The 25667-nt window shown below is 39.0% G+C and overlaps 1 protein-coding gene across 1 annotated transcript; it reads right to left on the reverse strand.

Annotated features, from left to right (window-relative positions):
* Window positions 1-305: 305 nt before the first annotated feature.
* SEPTIN2 (septin 2) lies at window positions 306-25604 on the reverse strand. The gene is made up of 13 exons (XM_061345311.1): window positions 25498-25604; window positions 23119-23151; window positions 21878-21998; window positions 17368-17454; window positions 16378-16501; window positions 14347-14481; window positions 14004-14121; window positions 12271-12372; window positions 11891-12036; window positions 9295-9378; window positions 6181-6238; window positions 3740-3847; window positions 306-3331 (listed from the first exon to the last, which is right to left on the reverse strand). The coding sequence occupies exons 2-12, from the start codon at window positions 23125-23127 to the stop codon at window positions 3743-3745; spliced, it is 1089 nt and encodes a 362-aa protein (XP_061201295.1). The 5' UTR covers window positions 23128-23151; window positions 25498-25604; the 3' UTR covers window positions 306-3331; window positions 3740-3742.
* Between the last annotated feature and the right edge of the window lie 63 nt (window positions 25605-25667).

Raw genomic sequence — 25667 nt, forward strand, 5'->3', positions numbered from 1 at the left:
CTGTCTTCTCCCTATAGCCTAAAGATGCATCTTCCTTTAACGTACCAGTTCTGCACTAAATACTGCAGATAAATGAAACATATATAATAATTAAGGGACATGCAAGTCTGGTGAGAACTGCTGAAAAGGCATGATCCCATAGGTAAGACTTTGGCAGCTCTGAGAACACCCACAGGGAAATGCACTGTACCAATACACTTGGAGCATATCATACTAAATGACCATATTTTATGCAGGTTCATCAGTGCATTCTCTTTCAAATACATCTGCATTTCTTTTTTATATTTAAAATGTATCACCACAAATTAATATTGCAAAGGTTGATTATAATAAAGAATCATAACAAAAAGGTGCATTTTAGCATTTTTTATTTTCATTTTGGCTATTGGCAGTACATAAAACTGAATATAACAATTTTTGTATCAAGAGCAAGTAATTTTTGCTACTAACTATAAAGCTCTGCAAATTCAAAAGTATTTTGACTCCTAAAATAAAAACCGTTACAAAGCTGTAACAGAAAAAGAATTGTGGCTACTTCAAGCAAGCCACTGAACAACAGCTATCTTTTGTCTCCAAGTATTTCTTCTACCAGTAGTTGAGTTTGTCTGAAACAGAATCTGAAAAAGGTAGTCTCGCTTTTCATGTCTTACCATGAAACCATTAATTACAAGACCACCACTAGAAAGTGAAGGGGAAACAGACCTTCAGAGACACCAGGCACACTATGAATGATTGCCCCAAAGACTTGGGAGGAAGAAACAATTGTCTGTCAACAGCAAGTGACATAAACTTGCCTTTTCTTATTAAAAAACAAACCAAAACACAGGGAAATACTTCTCCTGCTAGATTTTGTAGATAAAAAATTATTTGCCTAAGAAGCAAACAGAATACCCTGATCAAGTATTTTAACAGAAACATGATATTTCAAAGAATAAGACACTGCTTAAAATAATTCCACAGGTAGTGACCCAACAGCACTAAATGCATGGACAATCTGCTTTTGTTCCCATGCTAGAAAATACAGGGGAAAACTATCAAACCAACATACAGAGAGAGAACCACACATGCAACCAGTCTCCCTTTGCATGCATTTTTGATTTCACAGTTTTTCTTCAAGTATGGGTTAATAGTACTATTGCAGCTCACCAGACCCTACCAAGCGTACAGGTGAAAACACAGGATGTCCCAGAGCTGACAAAGCAGACAGCATCTGAAGCATACTGTGTGCAAAACATTTCACAGAGAAAGACCAGACAAACAGCTTAAAACTGGATAAATCCTGCATTATCAGGGAAAAACAAAACAACAACAAACAAACCAAAACCCCAAAAACCGAAAACAGATTTGTGGCAACTAAGCACAGCATGGTACTTCACAAAGTACTCAATGACTTAAGTGTATAGTAACTTCGTTTTGGAAACTTACGACAACTGATTCACAAAATTCATCAAAATATGTAGAACTAAATCAAGTGTTGTGGAGTGCTTTCTGACAATACTGTCACATTACTATGTTTCTACACTTTCTTTTGAAAAAGCAAGACAAACTTAGAAGTGCATGTTTTTCCATCTAAGTTTTATATGTAAATATATGACAAAACAGGACTTAACCCTTCCATGCACCTCAACATAGAAATAAGGTTTTAATTTTCACTTCTGTCCAGGTTAAGGAAGGTCAAACGAGTTGTACAAAACTTTGACAGTAACTGCTTTTGAGAAGAAAACTGGAGCTCCCTAGCAAAGGCTACAATGCAGGATTTTACTTCACATTTTTATAAAGATCAAATATAAATCAACTCTCAAACAGCAGTTTCAGACAGGTAAACATTTCAGTTGCTTTGCAGGTTTGTATTTAATCGAGCCACGGAAATAGGGCTGGATTCGCACGTTAGCTGTACAAATACTATTCATTTTTTCAAAGAAACATTAAAAAAAAACCCCAAACCTATCAAAGTCATAGCTGCACCTGAGCTTAAAGAAGAGAAAAGTTGCAATTCTAGCTGTTTGTTAGCTGTTCAGATAGCAATGTTTTATAACAGATCAGATTAGGAAATCTGATTGCTGGCTTTATCAGAAGTAGTAAAAACCAACTATGATATATTACTGCTTGCCCTCCCAGCTGCCACCTATGGAGCTGTACACTACAGCTGTTCTTATGTAATGCAAATGCAATAGCAGACACGATATGTAGTACAAGTCCAGCCACGTTAAAAACCAGTCTCCTTTACTGTCAGTGTTAAGGAACATGACCTTGGCATAAAAAAAAAAAATAAAAGAGAAGTGTAATTTATCAGAGTCACTTCTGAAGTAATACTGCTGACTCCATCTTGGAGCAAGACCTTAAAATACAGTTTGCATTGATCCTGTCAGGGACAGATCACTTAAAAAACAAGAGGAGTGTACTACCATATATATTTATACTACAATCAACAGTTTCCAATGCCCTAAAAGTTGTATGAAAATATTCATTAGGAATTCTAGAATCTATTATGTGTTTAGATATAGAAAGCATCCGTGAAAATAACTCTTTGGGGTTTAACTCATTTAACAACATTGGCATTATTCAGGTTCCTTTGGCTACAGTAAAGCCAGAAAATAGCAGGACTGATTTGTGTTGGCCTGCAAGAAAATCTTAAAAATTCTCTGCAAAAAGAGTTTAGGCAAACAATACAGAATAAAGAATATACGTCCCACAAGGTTAAATCATGCTTATTATATAAAATACAGTGTGCCTCTTAAAGAGACATTTCTCTTATTTCTTAAGACAAAATGCATGCTTGAATTAATCTGATACTTGCAGAGGCCAATGAGAACATCTGCAGTGAGCAGAGACAAAAAAAGGGCTGATGGACTCACGGCATGGACTTACACACCTGTAAACACAGCAAAAAATACAAAGTTAACCTTGCAGGGATCTTTAGTGGGGATCCTTACATGCCACTGAGCAAGGTAACACTGACAGCTGCTTATTTCTACATGTAATACAAAGTTAAGAGCAGGGAGCCAATAAGCCATATAAAAAAAAAAAAAATTATCTAACACCTTATGAGGCTGGAAAAGTTTCAATCTCTATTTCTTATCCCTCATACAATGGGAAATTGAAAATCAGCTCACTATAAGAATTACTAAACAAAACCAAAGTCAAATGTGTATAACATATAAAATACTGACTGACTACATGTTATGAAATATGCATCACAAGTTACCACAGTGCATTTCCACATTAAACTCTAAAGCAAACTCCAAGTCACATGTTGAACAAAAGGCATCCTTTCTGGTACAACACCACCGTAATTCAACTTCAGAAGGTCTCCGTTAAGTCAAGGTATAATCTAAAATCAAGACAGAAAATACAACTGAAGATCAGCTATCTTCTTACAGTTAGACACCTGAAAGAACAGCACGCATTTTAAAAAACACAATGAAACAATGACTTCATCCCGATTTTGAGAATCACCCGTTTACCCAATATTCCAAAGACTCCTTCCATGATTCTTGACAGCATATATTGTACTGACTTTCTGGAAAATTTGGATATACAGACACACATATACACACAACCACACTAATGTTCGGCTCCGTTCCAAGCCATTTTACTTCACAAACAGCAGTTAAACCTTAAAAATTAAGAGTGAAACCTACGGAAACCCACCTTATGAACATTTTTCCAAAAATTCTTAATACCAACCATAGCAATGAGCAGTTAAAGGAAAAACCCTTTGGCTATTTAAATATCTTACCATTTATACATGGTGCTCATGAACTGCGCTGTTATCTCCGTCTCCACTTTGCATCTGCAGCTGCATCTGGGCCTTCATTCTTGCAATCATCTCCTGCATACGACGAAGCTGGAAAAGTAGCACAGAAGAATCCTGTGGCCTAGCCTCACCTCAGAATATGATTCTTTGCTGCCACCACAATATTAATTATTTAGATTAAAGAGAGGACACATCTGCATCTTTATCTGTTAGGTAACAATCTCAGGTTCTGGTGTCTTCTACTGCTCTTTTCATCCTTCAGAAGGTTGGAAGTTCACTGACTGAAATAAGCAGGCTTCATTACTGTAATCTGGGATGAGATTTTTGAGCATCCCTAAATGGGAGTCTCTGCTTCCTCTGAAGTTAAATGAATAAAAATGACGGTGCTGAAGTACTGAACACTTGTTACTAAAGCTTATCACCAGAAGAAAGGCAGCTTAGGTATGTCCCTCCAAACTACACCTGGAGCTGTCATAAAAAAAATTGTCAGGATCACTTCCCAATTCCCTTGCTAGTGAGGACTAGGTGGAATCATGTATTACAAGCAAACCATCCAAGGAGACACAAATGTAATTAGAAATGGCTGAAGCTCAATGTTAGAGGATTGCAACATTGCCAATTATGTAACTCAGCTACTAAGATTAAATTAGCTGTGTTGCACATACAACAGTCAAATTCTTTTAATGTACTCAACTTTGACAGGTAGGAAGTGAACCTCTACTGAAATATTTTTGTGTAGTTTTGCCTTTGTACACCTATGCTGTAAACCCAAACTAAACTTTTAATCTTAACAGTGAAAAATTAAACCTATGAGTTCTCAGCATGGACCTGCTCAAGGCCACAGAGAAGGCCACAAAGATGCTCTGAGAGCTGGAGCACCTCTGCTACGGAGACAGGCTGAGAGAGATAGGCTTGGAGAAGACTCTGGGGAGATCTTAGAGTAGCCTTTCAATAGCCCTTTAAAGGGGGGCTTATAAGAAAGATGGGGACAGGCCCTATTCTTTTTATTAGGATCTGTAGCAAAAGGAGAAGGGGTAATAATTTTAAACTAAAAGAGGGTAGATTCAGACTATACATATGAAATTCGTTTACAATGAGGGTGGTGAAACAATGAACCAGGTTGTTCAAAGAGATGGGACATGCCCTGTCCTTGGAAACACTCAAGGTCAGCTTGAATGGGGCTTTCAGCAACCTGATCTCCTTGAAGATGTCCCTGTCTAATGCATGGGGATTGGAACTGGATGAGCTTTAAAGGTCCCATTCAGCCCAAAGCATTCCATGATTCTAAGAAATGGTTACATTTTTTATATTCCTTGAAAAAACAACCCTTTTCATTTTTACTCCTGGGACTTGGGTAGCCATTAAGACCACTAATAGAATCTGCTTGTTCTAGGGCAGACCAAATAGTCCATCTAATTCAGCCTTCTTTCCAATGCTGGCTATCAGCAAATGCATGGAAGAGCCCAAAAGCCAGATGCACACACCCAGTATTTCCCAAAATATGCTCTCAGACTCTAAAAGTCTGTCATTTCTGAACTTGGTAAACCAAAAAATTCTACCTTTTTGTTTAGTGGGCAGATTCATGGAGAAACTATAACTCTGCAGTCTCTCAACATTCTTGAGCTTATGAGCATTCTTGTTATGCACAAAATTCCATGCTAATGAGTTCTACAATTTACAGACTATCTTAAAACTATCTATTTCAAATCAGCCACCTACCATGCATCCTCCTATCTATGCTTATATAAGCCCCTTAGTAGATCCTTCCCCTTCCCCTCTGCCATCTACTTCCCAGCAAGATCATTAACCTCATCTCCCCTTGTACAAGATGTGTTTCAGATCTCCACTTCAGCCTTTTTGCCTGCTTTTTGCCATTTTACTATACTTTTTCTAGTCTTGGCTATATCCTTTTTGAGTTGGGGGGGGGGCAATGGAATCAGTGTTGGAGCTATGCATTATGAATTTATCATTGTGGCAGAATGAGAACTCCTGTTTCACTCTTTATTCCTAACAATTCCTACCATTGTTTCCTCCTTTGATGCAGAGCTGATTTGACTTCTTCCCAATCTGCAATTGCTAAATTTAGAACCTTTACTCATGTGAGAATGGTTCTCCTTCCCCAAATAACATGCATTGATGATCAATACAATGGAATCAGACATTTTATCAGATTACACTTGTTCCAGTAAATCAGTATTCTGAGACTCCTCCAGACCTCTTCACATTACTTTGTCACTTCACCTTGAATAATTCTGTATTAACAAATTCTGTCTTTTCCTTTTCAAATTATCAATATTTATCTATATATTTATATAGATAATAGTTATATCTATATGTAAACAGATATAAATCATTTGACCTAAAGTAGAGGCACAAGAACAAAAATTCCCCCATCACAAGAGTACAGAGTTCTGTCATCTTACTTCAGCTTCTTTTTCAAGCAGAATTTGGTCTTTATTTACTTCTTCATCTTCTATTTTCCTAAAAAATAATGAATATTCTTCAGTAACATACATACATTCTAGATTTTGTGCTTTCACAGAAGGCTTGTTTGACAAAAATTGAGGCTCTTAAGACATGTCAGATTTTCATAGTACAACCCAAATTCACTAAAACATGTTCCCCACATAGCTGAAATTCATGGTTTTAAATTCTTTTTAACACATCAATTTATTCTTTATTCCTTCATAAAGTTATACACAGAACAAATATAAACTTCAAAACTCATTCTAGCTATTACTAAAATATGACAGATCTTTGCATGAAGGTATCAGTAAAAACTCTTTCTGAACAGTATTCAAGTATAGAAGTTTACTCAAGCTTAACATTGTCCAAACTGATTGCAATTTGAATGCCACACAGATAGAACAAACTCAAAACTCCTTCAAAGATTTATTCTTCCCTTTTTATTCTTCCCTTATTTTATTATTCCCTTATTTAATTCTTCCCTTTCATGGGTGAAATAAATCAATACAACTAGATGAAAATCTAAGTTCAAGGTAATGCTGGACAAATGTAACAAAAACATGGAAGCAACAAATAACAAGTGCTCTAAGAAACTCTCTAACTGCAAACTTGACTACCACCAGGCAGAACCTTCCTGCCATGCAGTTCTATCCCATCTCTAACTTCATGAACCATGTTTGCTACCAAACATCTAAAGAACCATAACCAAAACCATAAAATTGACACGACCATTGTACATGTATGGAATCCTTCCAATTAAGAGGAACTCTCTATCCTCTGCTCCACTTAAGACTTTGGTTACTTTTCTTGTATAGTCACTTTCATATTTTTCTTTTCTGCAAAGCCAAAAGATTTGTTGTATGTAACGTGTTGCAGTATAATACAAACACTGACTATTCCAGTTAAAATAAGGCAAATGTTTTCTATCAGTACCTCAGCAAACTCCTACTTAATTGGGATGTTACAGTTTTACATTGAGAAACAAAACATTTTATGTACTGTATTTTCAAAGTTTCCTACCACTTTGCTAACAGATTTCTCCTATCACATGTTGCAATGGGAAAGATCTGCTGACATATCTAATCACACAAGTGCCATCAAAAGCACAAAGTGCTTTTGCCTGATTTTTGCATTTTTCCTGATGCGTATCAGAAGCCTCCAGGAAGGCTGTGTTCACATTAGTGAATATAGCCAACAAGCACTAACTGCCAAGCACTGCCAGTGGGGTTTGAAATCAATTCACATGCAAACTACCCTCACTTATAGTAACCTTAACTACATTTTAGCACCATTTCAGAAATGTTAAAACAAAGGTACATGGGCCACTTAACCAGACAAGATATAAATCCATGTTTTAGTTTCACAAGGAAAGATAGCCCAGCTCAGTATCAAGCTGTCCCAAGTCCTTGGCAGAGGTAACTTTAAACCCTCTAAAAATTGGTAAATGTTTGTCCTGGGTTCAGCTGTAACAGTTATTTTTTTCCTTCCTAGTATCTGGTGCAGTGATTTGCTTTGGTTTTACTCTGGGAACAATGCTGATAACACACCAATGTTTTAGTTGTTGCCTACTCTGATTAAGGACTTCTCACTCTCACACTCTGCCAGTGAGGAGAGACTCAAGAAGCTGGCAGGAAGCAGACACAGGACACCTGACCCAAACTAGCCAAAGGGGTATTCCTACCACAGCACATCATGCCCAGTACATATACTGGGGGGATTCACCCAGAAGGTCCAGATCACTGCTTGGGTTGGGTATCTGTTGGTGGGTGGTGAGCGCTTGTATTGTGCATCACTTGTGTTTATTGGTTTTTTTTCCCTTCCCTTTTTAGTTTTATATTCTCTCCCCTTGTAATAACAATCATGTCAAGGGAAATAATTAGTAGTAGTAGTTTTGTATTATATTTTGGTTACTGAAGTGTGCTTATCTCAGCCTGTGGGGTTTACATTGTTTTGAATCTCCTCCCCATCCCACTGGGAGCTGGGGGGTGAAGAAAGTGAGGACTGAGCAAGCGGCTGCATGGTTCTGAGTTACTGGCTGGGCTTAAACCATAACAAAACCCATAACAACTTTATTTTAACTCTGACTGACCTCACGTTACACTACTTCTAAGATTTTTGTACATGCCTGTTCGAAAATGAACACCAGAACTTGGCAAAATACATATTTTTTTGTTTGTTTTTTAGCTTGAACTTCAGAAGAGAGGATTTAAAATGGGGGAGAAGGGAAAACTGAACTTGTAGGCCAATGCTCCAGGTAGAGACAAATTCCTTTTCCTGAAAACTGACTGGGCATGTGACAAAACCTGTATCAACAGCTTGCTGGAAAAAGCTTTGCAAAATACATCAAACCCACTGAAATGTGCAATTATGAAACCCTCTAGTGGTTGAAGTAAGAGATGCAACTAAAAAATCTAAACGGGAACACCCAGTTTTCAACAAGAACTCAAACTCAACTTTACAAACCTTGCTATTTTAGTTTTTAACTAAAATATATCCCCATAAAATATATATGGGGTGTTCTCACTGTCTCTCTTACCAGGAAAGCTGTGCCCTGCCCACCACAGCTCAAAATAGGGTGGAAAGCCATTATCCTGTTAGTGCTATGCAAAGAAAACTATGTATGTGTACCATTCTGTGCTTCTGTGTTTAATAACTGCAGATGATTTGACTTTTTCTTCTTAAAGACACAGTCCAAATATTACAGTAGATAATTCTGAAAAAAAACCCACCTCAATATCAGCATTAATCTAGCTTGCAGATAAAAATACATTTATCCTAGGCACCTGCCCTACTTACTTACCTCAAACATTCCACTCCAACTGTTTCAAGCCTTAAAACAAAGCAGAGCTCTAACTCTACCCTATTAATACCACCACTGCCCCATTAGATTTATGTAATACTTCTTCTTACACCAACTGTAAGCTGATCAATTGAACTTGGTGCTGACTGCCACTACCAAACTGTCCATCATCTACCAAATCGTAGCAATGAAATGGTAGAAGAGATAGAAAGAGGGACCAAAAAATAAATTCAGAAGAGGAAGAAACAGCATGTAACTGTAAGATAACGACCTGCCGCCTCGTTTGAGCCTCTCAGAGCGGAAGTTCTCATAGTGAAGATCCTGGGTCACCTCCTGAAGATCTTGCATATGGGTGCTGGAAGAATAAAAATCATTAAAAGACAAAATATACCTGTGTCACATCAGCTTGTTTAATGAGCTCTCACATTCAGGACTGTATGGGGCAAAGTGTTCAGCATGCACACCCATCTAACATGCTGATTTAAAATCTAATTTAATTCCACTTAGAATTAAACTTGGCTAGGGATGTGAAAGATAACAGGAAGGGATTCTATAGGTACAGCACGAATAAAAGACAGACTAGGGACAACGTGGGCCCTCTCTGGAAGCTAGCAGAACTGGCTACCATGGATTTGGAAAAGGCTGAGGTTCTTAATGACTTCTTTGCCTCAGTCTTCACTGGCAAATGCTCTGACCACACCACCCAAGTCTTGAAAGGCAGATGCAGGGACTGTGAGAATGAAGACATTAGGCCCACTGCAGGAGAGGACCTGGTTCAAGACCATCTTAAGAACCTGAACATGCACAAGTCCATGGGAACTGATTAAATCCACTGTGGGTCCTGAAGGAGCTGGCAAATGAAGTTGCTAAGCCACTGGCTTTCATATTTGAAAAATCATGGCAGTCAGGTGAAGTTCCAAACAACTGGAAAAAGGGAAATATAACCCCCGTTTTCAAGAAGGGGAAAATGGATGACTCAGGCAATTACAGACCAGTCAGTCTCACCTCTGTGCCTGGCAAAATCTTGGAGCAGGTTCTGCTGGAAGGCATACTAAGGCACATGAAAAACAACAAGGTGCTTGGTGACAGCCAGCATGGCTTCACTAAGGGGAAATACTGCCTGTCCAATTTGGTGGCCTTCTATGATGGGACTAAGGAACTGATGGTCAGGGGGAGAGCAGCTGATGTCATCTACCTGGACTTGTGCAAAGCGTTCGACACTGTCCCACACGACATCCTTGTCTCTAAATTTGAGAGACATCAATTTGATGAATGGACCACTTTGTGGATAAAGAACTGGCTGGATGGCCGCATACAAAGAGTTGTGGTCAATGGCTCAATGTCCAGCTGGAGACCAGTAACGAGTGGTGTCCCTCAGGGGTCGGTCTTGCTCAACATCTTTGTCAGTGACACGGACAGTGGGACTGAGTACACCCTAAGCAAATTTGCCAATGACACCAAGCTGTGTGGTTCGGTTGAAATGCTGGAGGGAAGGAATGCCATCCAGAGGGACCTTGACACGCTTGTGAGGTGGGCTGATGCCAACCTCATGAAGTTTAACCATTGCAAGTGCAAGGTCCTACACCTGGGTTGGAGCAATCCCAGGCACAGCTACAGGTTGGGCAGAGAAGAGATTCAGAGCAGCCCTGAAGAGAAGGACTTGGGGGTGCTGGTCGATGAGAAAGTGAACATGAGCCAGCTTCAGTGTGCACCTGCAGCCCAGAAAGCGAACAATATTCTGGGCTGCATCAAAAGGAGTGTGACTAGCAGGTCGAAGGAGGTGATCCTGCCCCTCTACTCTGCTCTCGTGAGACCTCACTTGGAGTATTGTGTGCAGTTCTGGTGTCCTCCACATAAAAAGGACATGGAACTGTTGGAACAAGTCCAGAGGAGGGCCACGAGGATGATCAGGGGGTTGGAGCACCTCCTGTATGAAAATGGGCTGAGAACGTTGGGGCTGTTCAGCCTGGAGGAGGGAAAGCTGCGTGGAGACCTCATAGCAGCCTTCCATTATCTGAAGGGGATCTATAAGGATGGTGGTGAGGGATGCTTCATTAAGGACTGTAGTGATAGGACAAGGGGTAGTGGGTTAAAACTTAAACAGGGGAAGTTTAAATTGGATATAAGGAGGAAGTTCTTTACTGTGAGGGTGGTGAGGCACTGAAATGGGTTGCCCAAGGAAGCTGTGAATGCTCCATCCCTGGCGGTGTTCAAGACCGGGCTGGACAGAGCCTTGAGTGACATGGTTTAGTGTGAGGTGTTCCTGCCCATGGCAGGGGGGTTGGAACTTGATGATCTTAAGGTACTTTCCAACCCTAACTATTCTATGATTCTGATTTAGGTCAAATAGGTGCAATGAAAGACACAGAGAGAGACCACCTCAGACCCTGAGGCAGCACTGGTGTTAGCTGTTCTCCTGGGTGAGACATTTGATAAAGCAGTGCTAGGCAGATGAAGCAGAATAGCAAAGCCTGAAAAACAATCAACTAGTGGACTTCTGAAATCTCCTCCTTTTCAGATTATACGTACATATAGATACATTTAAATAAACACAAGGAGTGAAGCAACCCATTTTATGTTCCTGGGGATCTGAATAGCAACACAATGCTCTGTTTGATGAAAGAATTACACAAAAGATCATTTTTGCAGAATCACTAATTCAGAATGGAAAGCACATATTGAACCTATGTGGTCCAATTCCTGCCTAGGCCTGGGCCAGCTAGGTCAAGGCTGCTCATGGCTTTCTCCAAAAAAATTCTGCATTTCTCTGAGGATTCCACAGCCACTCCAAATGCCCAATACAGTATTTAGTATCTTCCTAATGATTGTTTTTTAAACTACCATCTAATTGGAATTTTCTAACTTACATTAACATGGTCCTCAGCTTCAGGAAGTCATTATGTTCTGGATTTTCCACTTCAACTACACCCCAGGGGTAAAGTCGACCTCTAACTTTTTTACCTTTGGCTTCAATAAGTTGATTGGAACCCACTACACAAAATGGAATGCTGGCCTGAAAGCAAAAAAATGCAAAAATTACTAATAACCAACCTGAACAAACAACTCAAGTTCTGCTCAACACTGCATATTATGGTAATAAGTTCTCAATGTTTTTAAATTTGAAGACACAGAGACACAGTGACTCACTCCAAGTCTCATCGCAGGTCACAGAATGTGTCTTGTTCTGAGCAGTCTGAAAAGATCCAGCATATTACCCACATCTGTAACTTTATGAAGCTTGTCATACCTTCAGGAGTCTGGTCTGCTCTTTAAAATCTTCATCCTCATCAGATTCAGCATCAGGCAGGTGATAAATCTTGATGCCATGCTCCTCTATTTCATCCAGAATCTGAGATTTATAATGTAAGAAACTGAGATGATATACATGTAAAGTCATAGAATCATAGAACAGTTAGGGTTGGAAAGGACCTTAAGATAATCTAGTTCCAACCCCCCTGCCATGGGCAGGGACACCTCACACTAAGCCAATACCACCCAAGGCTCTGTCCAACCTGGTCTTGAACACCACCAGGGATGGAGCATTCACAACTTCCCTGGGGAGAAAGTCAATACTTTTAAATCTTAATGCAAAATTACTTAGTTGGTAATACATAGTCTCTTGAGCAATGCGGGCCTATCTTGCTGACCTAAGTTACCTAGGAAGTATTTAGTTTTAAACACTGTAATTTCTTCATGATATTCAACAACTACTTGCCATAGACTTTCAGACAAACAATAGTGTTCAAATAAACACTGTCCTTTGTGGACTACACATAAGAAATTTCACTTTTTTTTTAATATTTCCAATTGTTTGTTTGGGTTTTTTTTTCTTATTATAAAGCATTGACTCAGAAGTCATAATTGCTTTGAACAGCCTATAACCCCTCGCTCTTGCAATCATGGAGTCATGGAATCAACCAGGTTGGAAAAGACCTTCAAGATGATCAGGTCAAACCATTCCATAGCACTGCCAAGGGCATCACTAGACCATGTCACTAAGGGCCTCACCTACATGGTTTGTGAACACTTCCCTCTAAACTACTATTCAGAGGAGCAGCGGTAGGAGTGTTTAAAAACCTAACTGAGCTACAGACAACACAAACACTTTTTTCTGTCTTTATGATTGCCAAGAATGGCATCTGCAGCTGGAATCCTTTTGCCATAAATCCAAATTTTGCTCTTAAAAAGAAAACAAATTATTTCTGCAGAGTTTTATCAAAATACATATATCAAACTGAAGTATGTTTCTCCCATTTTTTGTTGCAAGCTTGGTCAGATAACTAGAATTATTTTCAGAATAATTGGGGGGGGGAACCCAGAAAAAAACCCAGAAAAATTTTAAATAGAACAGCTAAGACTGGATCAAGTCAAGACAGGAAAAGTGTGCCTTCTGGCAAATCAATTCTAACGCTTCTTTCTAAATGTCTTACTGTTACTAACTCACAATGGCTTGCTGCGTTTTCCCCCTCCTCAGCAAACAGAGCATCAAGTCCTGCAAGACTGAATGTGTTAAGAGATCTTGTCTATGGAAGAAAGATCTGGAATGTATTAAAAGAGGGTGACATAAGGGAAGAAAAACAATCCCCAGATTAGAAAAATCTCTGAAAATCCTATTTTTCAATCATCAGAATACTGAAAATAACACACATCATAGACAACTCTGTTTGCTTTTTGTTTGGATTAAACAGGTAAGAGAGGAATTACCATTAAAAAATGCATTTAAATATTTTTCCAAGGTTTCAAGATTCTCTCTAGTGTAATTGGAAATGTAGCCAGTCTGCCATTTCACAGGCAACATTTTAAGGTCAATTTCTCAGTTGTCACAGACATAATAGAAGAATTTACAAGACATCAAACTACATATGAAATGATGTTTTCTTGGCTAGGACAGATAAGGTTGCATGAGAACACCCCTTTCTTCAGCAACTGTGCTGCTGTAACCAAAGTACAATATTCTCTGCAAGCTACAAGAATACTTACCCTTTTCTTTAGTCTTTCTCGCTCTTTCAGTGAAAGAGTATCAGCTTTTGCAATCACTGGTACAATATTTACTTTGTTGTGTATAGCCTTCATGAACTCAACATCCAGAGGCTTAAGGCTAAAATTAAGATATGGAAAAAGTTTAATCTATTTTTAATCTAGACTACCAATTTATTTTCACACCATCACAGAACTCTCTTTACATGGAAAGAAATAACACACCCAGTTAATCTAAAGAGTTCTAATATTTCCTTAAGCAATGGCAATATCATTTGGAAAAACTTAACAGGCACAAACCAAACCCCCAAAATAATTTAGAAAATACAATCAGATAAACACCTACCCATGACCAAATGGTGAAATGAAATAGAAGCAGCAATGGACCCGGTTATCTATGATGTGTCTTCTGTTCAAACCACTCTCATCATGCAGGTATCGCTCAAACTGCTCATCAATATAAGAGATTATGGTCTTGAAGCTGGAAAACATATATGGATTTGAGAAATCAGGATCATTCCCAAACAATCATTTCAGTGGTATTTCAAAGGAAATATTAAACCAAACACATGCTGCTGCTGAAGCAACCTGCTGCTGGACAAAAACTCATTTAGAGATGCTGTAAAACTGCAAGAGTAGAAAAGCACATATCTTAAAATGTTGATTGAATTTTACAATAACAAACTACTCTGCATATTTATATATATGTAAAGATAAAATATACATATATATAACATACAGCTTCCATAGCAAACTTCTCATGCGTTTAGATGCAATTTTGACTAATATTAATAACACATGCTCAAGATAGTCTAAGCTTCTTGTTCCAAATTTATTTAAAATCATAAAATGGTTTGGGTTGCAAGAGACCTTTAAAAATCACCTAGTCCAATCCTGCCACAGACAGTGGCATCTTTCAGTATGTCAGGTTGTTCAAAACCCCATCCAACCTCACCATGAACACTTCCAATGACAGGGCATCCACAACTTCTCTGTGAAACCTGTTCCAGCGTCTCACCACAACAACTGTAAAAAACCTTTTCCTTACGAGGATAAGGAGTTGGGGGTGTTGGTCGACGAGAAGCTCACCATGACCTGGCAGTGTGTGCTCGCAAGTCCAGAAACCAACCATGTCCTGGGCTGCATCAAAAGGAGTGTGGCCAGCAGGTGGAGGGAGGGGATTTTCTCCTTCTACTCTGCTCTCATGAGACACCCCCTCTGTCCAGCTCTGGGGTCCCCAAAACAAGAGGGATGTGGAGCTGCTCGAGTGAGTCCAGAGGAGACACAAAGATGCTCCGAGGGCTGGAGCACCTCTGCTACGGAGACAGGCTGAGAGCTGGGCTTGTTCAGCCTGGAGAAGAAAAGGCTCCACAGAGACCTTAGAGCAGCCTCCAGTGCCTAAAAGGGCCTACAGGAAATCTGGAAAGAGACTTTTTACAAGGACTTGTAGGAACAGACCTAGGGGGAATGGCTTTAAACTGACAGAAGGGAGATTTAGATTAGGCATTAGGAAAAAAATCTTCCCTGTGAGGATCAAGTCCTTTAGCATGTTCAAGTTCCTCAGGTGGCCTCAAACCTGATCCTCTCATGATAGGGACAACTTAATTTTGAAGTCACTGCCTTGAGCTTCAGGGGTTTGAGAGATGTGGGAAGAGAGATTACCTCTCATTTTAAGATTATTTATCAGTATTTACTGTAATGTAAATTTCTTAATAAAAAACAAACAAACAAAAACCCAACCAACCAACAAACAAACAAAAACAACAACAACAAAAAAAAAAAGCAAAACCAAAAGGCACAACCCAAACAATCAAACCCAAAGATAACGAAAATGTTCTTAAAAATGAAGCACAAAATCTGAGAACACTCTAATGAACATGGATAAGATCTAAAGGTGGATTTTTACTTGCACTAAATACTAGATTAATTACTTCCTCCAAGCATTGTTTAATTTCTTGTGCCTGGTGGTTCCACTGCTTTCTGACTATAGAAAAAGTCAAGGTCACTGTTTGCATAAAAAAATTCCAAACTTAAGAAAGTTAATAATAGCAGAAAAGAATTGTGTCACAAAATGTATTTTGAGCTGTGTTGAAGTTACTGATGCCTTATGACATGCATCTGAATTAACCTGTAACATTGAAATTCAGCATTTCACATAACACACCAAAGAAAGGTAACAACAGTATAATTGCTTTGAACCATCTCTGGAATGGATGTGTTTAAAAGAGCTACAGTTGCCACTGGGGACATCCTACTTTGAGTTGCCTATCATTATTAGTATAGTCCTACTTCAGTTATTTATTCTCACCCTCCTAGGACAAATATGAAATGGATGTCAATGCTTACACATATGTCAGTATATAGCCTGTATACATACCAGTCTCGACAATTGATAGCATCCCCATATCCTGGTGTATCTACAACAGTCAGACGTAGCTTCACACCCCTCTCTTCAATTTCAACTGTTGAGGCTTCAATCTGCACAGTGCGCTCAATCTTCTCTAAAAGACAATGAAGTTGATCTTTCAGAATAGAATTTGTAAGACACTGTCATTTTGAGATAAACTCAAAAGACTAATTTGCAGATTTAACTCTATAAAGATTATTCCACGTATTATCTCTTAAGACCTGGTAACTTAAAGACTCACTACTAAAGGTCTTCAGATTTTGTTAGAAGATATAGGAGATTTCATACTGGTTTTAAATATAACAGAAACTAATGCAAAAGGGTTTGGGGAAAAAAAACCCAGTAGGTAATCAGCAATCTGGAGAACAATACCAAATTATAAATAATGGATCTTTTTTTCCTAAGGTTGAAAGTGATAAGTTATCATAAGCTAACATTGTAAATTATTAAAGCAAGTCATTCAACAGGTAGCAAAGAGGGGGGAAAAATAGCGTCTTCCTCTATTTCCTTACACTACTCTCTTTCACTGGATTATTGTACACCTTGTTTAACAGAATAAAAAAAGAGACGGGACTGAAGAAGAAAAGGAGGTGAAGTTCACATCCACTACGTATCAACCCAAATCAAAGAATCAAGTTGCAATTCCAAGCAGGCATCAACAATGCATACATTTAGAATTGCAACAGAAAGAAAATTTCAGATTGTTTCTTACTATGACACCATGACTGGTTTTTTTCCTAAGCAAAAGAAGGGATTAACTTTCCCATATGAATACATCTGAGCACAAAACAAAGACCCCATGTGCATCCTGGGTACAGAGGGAACCAATTCCATACAGTATCAGGAAACACATTAGAAATTATTACAGCTAGGAATGACTACCAGCTGTTACTAAAATCCAAAGATAAAGCCATTAAACTCCAAAAATCATTGACAACAGATAAACAAAACTGTGTTTACCAGCAGCTCCTGGGATTATTCTTTCTGGGTAGAGATCTGTCAAGAAGAGGCTATTTATTAATGTAGATTTCCCCAATCCAGATTCACCTGTGATTCAATATAAAAATAAATTCAACATATTTACATAAATAATTTCAACTATATCCAGACAGTATCATCTAACTATACATTTTTTCATATTAAATGTAAATATTTTCATTTAAAAATTTACACCTTATAATTTTGTATGAGAAGAGTTTGCACAAAAATGTTGAATAACAATTTTTCCATCTCAGCTTTATAATATACTTTCTCAGAGCTTTCACTGATGATTTTTAATTAAATCGGTTAGTAGAATTCTGCTCAATTTAGACTTAAAATTTCCCCATTTCATGTCTCCTGATTTGTTAAGGCATGCTTTTCTGCTGTCACTTCAGGATGTGAAAAATCATACACAAGAGGAAGCTGGATCCTGCCTAGGCTATATCACCAATTCAAATAACAAAAAAGGCACTTCTAAACTTCCGCACAGCCAGCCCTCAAAAAGTACGACTTATTTCTGCTTTCTATGCTAATATGGCAAACAAGAACCCAAGGTAGAAAAGAATATGAGATGGCCACTGAGCATACACACAGAGCAATTTTTTCACTGATGAAACTGGGGATTACCACATTGTACCAGAAATATATTTTTCTTATAGGACTACTGACTGAGCCATAAAGTGTTCAAAAGCCACCTAATTAGTTAAAGATGAAGATCTTCATCAGAACAGATGTTCATGGCATAAAAAAGACCAGCAGCTCAAAGTGCTCAGTATTGAATTCACTGAACAAATCCTTTTCCTAGAATTTTATTTCAGTCGTTGATAGAGGTAATAAAAAAAAATAAATATGTATGTTAAAAATGATGGGCTACATGACTCCTCTGAGTAACTGTATTGGGTTTGTGCAGCAGGGGTTTGATCCAGACACCAGAACAGAGATTCTCCTGCAGCCCACGGTGCAGCCCATGGTGAGGCAGGCTGTGCCCCTCAAGCCCATGGAGGTCCACAGTGGAGCAGGTATAATAACAATGCCTGGGTCACCCTTCTCATGGTTGTCCTAGTTTTCCACCTCAGCCTTGGACTGGAGATTGTATCTCTAATCTTTGCTTCACAACGTGATGACCCTGCCTCCTGAAAGCCCTTTATCTCCTTTTGGACCTGGGTTTCCTGAAAACCCAAGTCCTGGGATGCCTGTGTCACCTGTTGGTAGTTAAATCATACTTCCATCACTTTGGGGTACCTTTCTCTCTTCTCCTTGACAGAACCACAGCACAACTGAATGCATTTCAAAAGTGCAGACGCAGAGCTATCTCCTGCCACTGATCTCTCAAGAACTGGTGTATTTTCCTGGTTGGCCTGAAACACGGCACAGCTGCAGAGACCTGCAATTCTGGACAAAGCAGTCCAAGTAGCTGAGCTCTTGTCAAGGGAAGCACCACTCTGGTTCTCTGTAGCATCAACCTCATGAATCTGATTGTCAAACCACATGTGTGCAACAGTGTCTGACACTGGGGTTGGAGTGGCTGCAGTGTCTGTTGTCAGGGTTAGCTGCTGCGCTTGGGGGTTGAGTAGCTGTGCTGGCTGTTGCTTTCCCATCAGATCAATAAGACACCTCTTTTTCCAAAGACACTCTGTAGGCACAGGCCAAGTCCCTGCAGCCAGTGGAGGACCCCACACTTAAGTAGGTTTGCTGGGAAGACTTGTGACTGCACAGGGGACCCACACTTGAACAGCCTGTTCCTGAAGAACTGTAGTCCATGGAAAGGATTCTCATTGGAGAAGTGAATGAAAAACTGTCTCCTGTGGGAGGGACCCCATGCTGGAGCAGGGGAGGAAGGAGTGGCAAACAATGTGTGACCCACTTCCTGTCCCCCTGTGCCACTGTGGGGGAGGAAGTAGAGAAAATCACTAGTAAAGTTGAGCCCAGGAAAAAGGGAGAGGTGTGGGGAGGGGAAAGGCATTTTTAAGATCTGGTCTTATTTTCCATTACCCTACTTTGAATTAACTGATAAATAAAACTAGTTTCTCTAAGTCAACTCTGTTTTGCCAACAGTGGTAACTGGAGAGTGATCTCTCCCTGTCCTTATCTTGACCCAAGAGCCTTTAACTATATTTTCTCTCCACTGTCCAGCTGAAGAAGAGTGATAGAACAGCTTCAGTGAGCACCTAGCATGAAGCTAGGGTTAACTCACCACAGTAGCACACTATTCTGCCATAGGAGTCTAACAGATAACTGAGCAAGAGGAAAAAAAAGAGATTACATTATTTTTTAAATAAAGATTTGAGTAGGATCTGCCAGTTTTTAATGCTTTATAGAATGCATCTCTCAAGACTGGATTTTACTGTGCAGCCTTCTCCAGTGAGAGAGACAAAATAACAGCCAAATGGCATCATTTCAGCAAAACCCACAAAAGTATAATTTTAACCAGCGGCACGTTCCATACTTCCAGTCTGGGTAAATATTACATGTAAAGCAAATCAGTTTTCATAGACGCTGTCAAGGATTATACTGGCTACAATAGTTAAGAGTTTAGTGACTCCCAAGAGAAATGACTATTTAGATGAAGTCATAGCTTAATAATGAGAATGGACAAGAAATTGTTAAATAAATAAAAGTGGTTAGGATTTCTTTGGAAGCAACACAGCCAAGCAGCCAAGTTGTTATAAATTCCAGTTCACATTATCACAAACAATAAACAATAGCATAAAAAGATGTTAATAATAAAAAATTTTGATTAAGACTCTGTCATCACAGACAGCTTTTAAAGAAACATTCTTCTGCTCAGAAACTAAGAAGCATGGCAACTTAATGAAGAATAATAGTTCAATACAGACATTGTGATACAGCCTATGAGAGCATACTTCAACCCCATGCATACTTCAACAGAAAGAATTCACATTCCAAACTGTTGAAATAATCAACATTCTACAGCATGGTTTATCTTACATTGCCTGCCTCCCTCTGCTACTGTATCTTAAAATATCATGCTTAATTTTCAATGAAACTACATTTTTACAAGTTTTCTTCCTGTAGTTTTCATTTATCCCTTAGAATACTGGCAAATTTTACTAAGACACAGGTGGAGTTAACTGCATTTCTGTTACTCTGACCCCATGTGTTTTCTATTTTACAAGAGGCTAGAAAAAACTGCTTTGTACCGTTTCACATAGCTTTCTGAAAGAACTGTTTCACTTAGCACTATTTGGAAATTAAGTTTAGCTGCAAGCAGAGAAAGCAGGTCTTTTGTTTCTCAGAACTGTCCAGATTTTTAGGATCACTGAACAGTAAATTCTGAGGAGTTATAGTAGATACTGTAATTTGAAACATCTGCTTATAGTTTGGTTTTACACTTAGATTTTATAAGATATCCATTATGATATCCTAAGTAAATCCAATGAAAGATACCATAAAGTTCTAAAAGACAAAAATAAGGGACAGCTCTGTGCAACACTGAACTACAAGAGACAGAAACAGGATAAAAGCAATGCCAGGACTCTCATCTGGCAAAACTAATGAAAGGTTTGAAGACAGACTCTTTCTGTAACTACTGGAATTCAGAACAACTAAGAACTTAAACACCTCCTATCATGTACTGCCTCACCACTCCTTCTCATTTCCACTGTCATCTCTCCTAAAATGCAAATGGGATTTACTTCTTATTACAACAGGAAATAAAGAACCTGATTCTATTAGAGTATACTTCTTTGCAAAAGCCTATTTTAAAAGGGAGAATTACAGAATTCAAGCACCAAAACCCAGAAGCTACAGCTCTCAAGCACCATGACCAGGAAAGATACAGAAGATGCCCAAGTCTGATTTGGGATCCTATTTCATTTGCAAAAATTACACTGACTTCTGGAAGGACCAACATAGTTCTGCAGACACACTAAATTTTTCTTTCCTTTCTACATACCAACAAAGGAACTCAGTGAAATATCAAAGAGAATTAAACTTGGAAGATACATGCTAAAAGAAAATCAATTTAAAAGGTAACAGCTCCCATTAAAACCAACTAATCCAATTCTTACTCTTGTCTTAGAATAGTATTTAGAAGGGGTGGAAAGACCACAGCTCTGATTCTTTATAACTGGAGAAGCATAAATGTTTTTTTAATAGAATAGTCTCCTTAATACTATTTTCTTAACCAAAATATGCAAACATTTCATTCAAGTGCAAAACAAGTCTTAAACTGTATTTTAAATAGAATGATTGTATTCTGTAAGACAGGAGAGAAGGAAGGATCACTGGACTGTGCAACAGATTTTTTTTCACTTCATCCACAAACTTGTTATTGTATTCAGTTTGTGATGTGGACAAAAACTGCTGCATGAATTCATGAACGTATAAAATAAAGTAAAATGCTACAGTATATAAGAGCTTTCTAATGCAAGCTGGACTTACAATAGTGGAAGTAACATCCATTTGAATTCCAAATTCCCTGTGAGGAAGTACTAATTTGGAGAAAGACTATAAAATATTTCCTTACCAACCACCATAAGAGTAAATTCAAACCCCTTTTTCACAGACTTTCGGTGAACTTGATTGGGCAGGTTGGCAAATCCAACATAGCCAGGGGTTTCTGGATTGGTAAACTGAGCAGGCTGTTGCTAAAAATAAAAAAATAAGACAATAATAAGCAACGACTCAAGACATACTTGTTTGTATAACTGCTTTCCTCAGTTATTTCAAATGGCTTTAAGCTACACAACATGCAGAGAGGAAACTACACAGAGAAAAATACTACTCGGCATTTTCACAATTTAATACAGAGCAACTGTATTCACCTAAAGTTAAAAAGCTTCATTTCTTCAGCTATCCAGCCAAGAACACTTAAAGAAGAAAAAATTCTGAGCATTTATTTATCGAAGTATGAAGTGCATTCACTAATCACACACTTTCCAGACAGTGTCTTCAAATATGCTTAAAATAAAAAAGCTTGTGTCCAATGTTTATGGACCTAAATAAAAAGGTGGCCACTTCTAATTAGTTTTTAACACATCCAAATGAAAAGCCTACATGACTGCTGAAGTGACAGGCATCTGCTGGAAGTTCTCTTTAGAGATCTCTTTTAAGGGGGGGACAGAATTTACACAATAGTGTTTGAAATGCCCACAACTACAAACACTGCAGAGAAATCCTTAGATCTGCTAGTTTCCCTCTTCAGACACATTACCCTGAGTATCTTTTGTCGATTCACTCCAATAAGCTAACATGGATGTTTTATCCATTATACCAAGTGCAGAGAGCCAAAAATTAAATGTATCCCAGCATGTCAATAATACATTAAGTTGCCACATTGTTTATGAAGGATTTTACTGTAAGATCGGTTGACCATATTAGTAAATGAAGAAATTAAACCTCAGAACATCCTGTTCTTAATGATTCCTGCTCAAAACACAGTAGCAGAATGGACGTTTCAATGAAAATGCACCAGGGAGCTTGTATGCAACTCCATAACCCAAATTAAATCCTTCCAAGAACATTAGTTAACTGCAGAGGTTTATACTTCTAAGAAACTACTTTAATGTATGCTTTACATCACTCAAGTTTTCAATACTATGTGATATAATATTATGTGAATTCTCTCAAATTTATGACCCATCAATTTAGCATACACATCATCATCAAACACAATGCAAGTTACACATTCTGCCCTTGCAGATTAACATTTAAAAACATATGCCTGTTTCACATTGTTACACTGGAAGACAGAAATGCTATTCTTACCTTGGACATTTTTATGGAAGGTCAGGAACAAATCTGGAAAAAAGTAATGTTTTCCAGCTTACTAAGAATCATACAAAAAAAAACCAAAAACAAAAACAAAACCAAAACCCTGCAAACAACAGAAATCAGAAAACAATATAATATCCACTGTTGCACATTAAATTAAAAAGGAAGCATGCTTGACTGGCTGTCAGATTTTGCAACAGTGTCAACTGCTCCACAGAGTACCAGTACTTGACTCTTCAGTGCTAGTGCAGAGCACAATTTTCAGCAACCATCACTCCTATTACAACAATAAATTCAAGCAACATGAATATGGGGTGCTAAAGGCACCAAATATATGACAAACCATTTTGAAGCCTTCAGAGGCAAAGTTCACATCCTTTCCGGAAACTAACCAAACCAAACACTGCTAAAGACATCTCACTGTTTACAGGAAACATATCTTTCAAAGCTAATACCCCCCCCCAAAAAAAACAACTAAGGTCTATTATTCTTTCCTTTTAAGCCTCATTCCCCTCAGCATTTCCTTTCGTGCTTGAGCGTCTGTAAAGAGCTGACATTTTCAAAATGAAGCATTTTCTCCTCTTCTTTCATCTAGATGTTTGCAAACTCAGTCACTTTAACTTCTGTTGTCAAGATAAGATTTTCACATGCAGCTACATCACTTCGAAATACAAAGCAGACAGGCAAAAAAAAAATAAAAATCATTTATCACCTCTATGACAAAGACCCATCAACACACTCGTATCTCATTAACTTACGGGAGTTCAAGAGATCATGGAATTTACTACGGCAATATAAAAATGTCAGCATATGCTGTATCTTCAAGTGATGACTGCTCCAAGACCCCTTTCTAGAGCCTCCCTTGGCTTGCACTCTTAACGAAAAAGGTACCTGTTCCTACTCACAAAGCCTACATATCACAGCCACCTCTTATCTATCTAGCTCACTCCCACTTCCATTCTATGGTTTTAAAATGATCACCATCTGATCCTTTCTGTCTTCCAAGCAGATTTATGCCAGTGAATTTAGCTTCACGTGAAATGCCACTACACTGCTTCAATGCACAGCACCCTCCAGTCTGCCCCTCCCATCAAAAAGCCACCTTCAGGTCAAAGCAAACTGCCCAGTGTCAGATGGGCAGAAACCCAGTCTCTTTTGTGCTAAGTAGAAGGCAAAGTTGTTTTCAAGCTGGTAATGATTTATGGCAGCTATCACATTTGATTCACAAAGCTACTGTATTTTATATATATATATATATATGCAAGTGCAAACTAATTCAGGTTTATGAAGATGCAACTTTTTAGCTCACTATGATTACTTCACTGTTAACAGTTACCAAGCTGGTTTCCCTCTCCACTCCCAAGATAAGGAAGAGGTCAGTTCTGAGGAAGGCTTTTTGATGGTAGAGACAGACCAAAGGTGCTGAACACTGAAGCAATTTACTGTCATCTCACATGAAGCTGAACCCACTAACAAAAATCTGGCATCCTGATTATATACATGGAATAAAAACTGAATAACATACTTATCATACTTTTCAGCATGAAATATCATGCTGAAAATCCACTATCTGCAGTGTCTGTATTTCATGCTGAAAATCCACTATCTGCAATGTCTGTATTTCAGTCAATAAGCAGCTCTATGAGCAGTGGAGTAAGTCTTCAACTACAGAGGAGGTTATCTGCGAATCTTTTATCATCATGTAAGACTGCTTTGCTAGCAACTCTTCCTTCCAAGAGTGTTTTCTGCCGAGTGATGTCACTGACTCCTACTTAACCCATTCTCCATGAGAGATATTCAATGCCAAACAAAACTAGATCCTGCTAGAACACAGGACATTCTTTTAATTCACGAGGCTTGTCTGTCGCCCAACTATTTCTTAGAGGCAGGCCAAGAGCAAAGTTTCTCACAGCTACCAAGAAACAGAAGAGAGCTATTTATGCAGATGGCTGCAGTTGCATTAGGTTTTAGCATATGGATCAAGCACAGAAATCTTCTCAGATCTTTCCCACAGCATTCCCCTGAGGGCAGCGGCTGAGTGCTCCCACATAAGCAGGAGCACGCAGTCCAGATTTTCCTCTGGAGCTGGCCCATCATGTTCACTACCCTCCGGTTTTAACAACCCCGCTGGAGTTTTGGTTTGGGTTTTGGGTTTGGCTTGTTTTCTTCAGGCTAACGTCTTCTGATGCGCTTCGTGCAAACGGCCCTGGAGTGAGTATCTCACCCATTCTGAAAAGAGCGAACGGCACCTCCGAGGCCCTCCCGTTTCGCGGGTACCTCAGGCACTCAGGCGACGTTACCCCGCCGTCCCGTCCCGCCCCTCTCCTTCCCCTTCGCTTCGCCGCCCCTTGCCCTCACCGCCTCTCCCCTCACCTCAGCAGCCGAACCGTGCCGCGCGCATCCAACGCTCCCAACCGCAGCTCCCGCGCGCGCGCGCCGTTGGGGGTAAGTGGGAGGAGCGCAGCGGCTCCGCCCCGCCCCTCAGGCCACGCCCCAGGGGCCGTGCCGGGACTGGCGCGCATGCGCCCAGCCCGTTCCCATAG

The sequence above is a fragment of the Neopsephotus bourkii genome, unplaced genomic scaffold (genome assembly GCF_033783945.1).
Source record: "Neopsephotus bourkii isolate Nb327-2 ecotype Australia unplaced genomic scaffold, CSIRO-AGI_Nbou_v1 NB_234, whole genome shotgun sequence".
NCBI lineage: Eukaryota > Metazoa > Chordata > Aves > Psittaciformes > Psittacidae > Neopsephotus > Neopsephotus bourkii.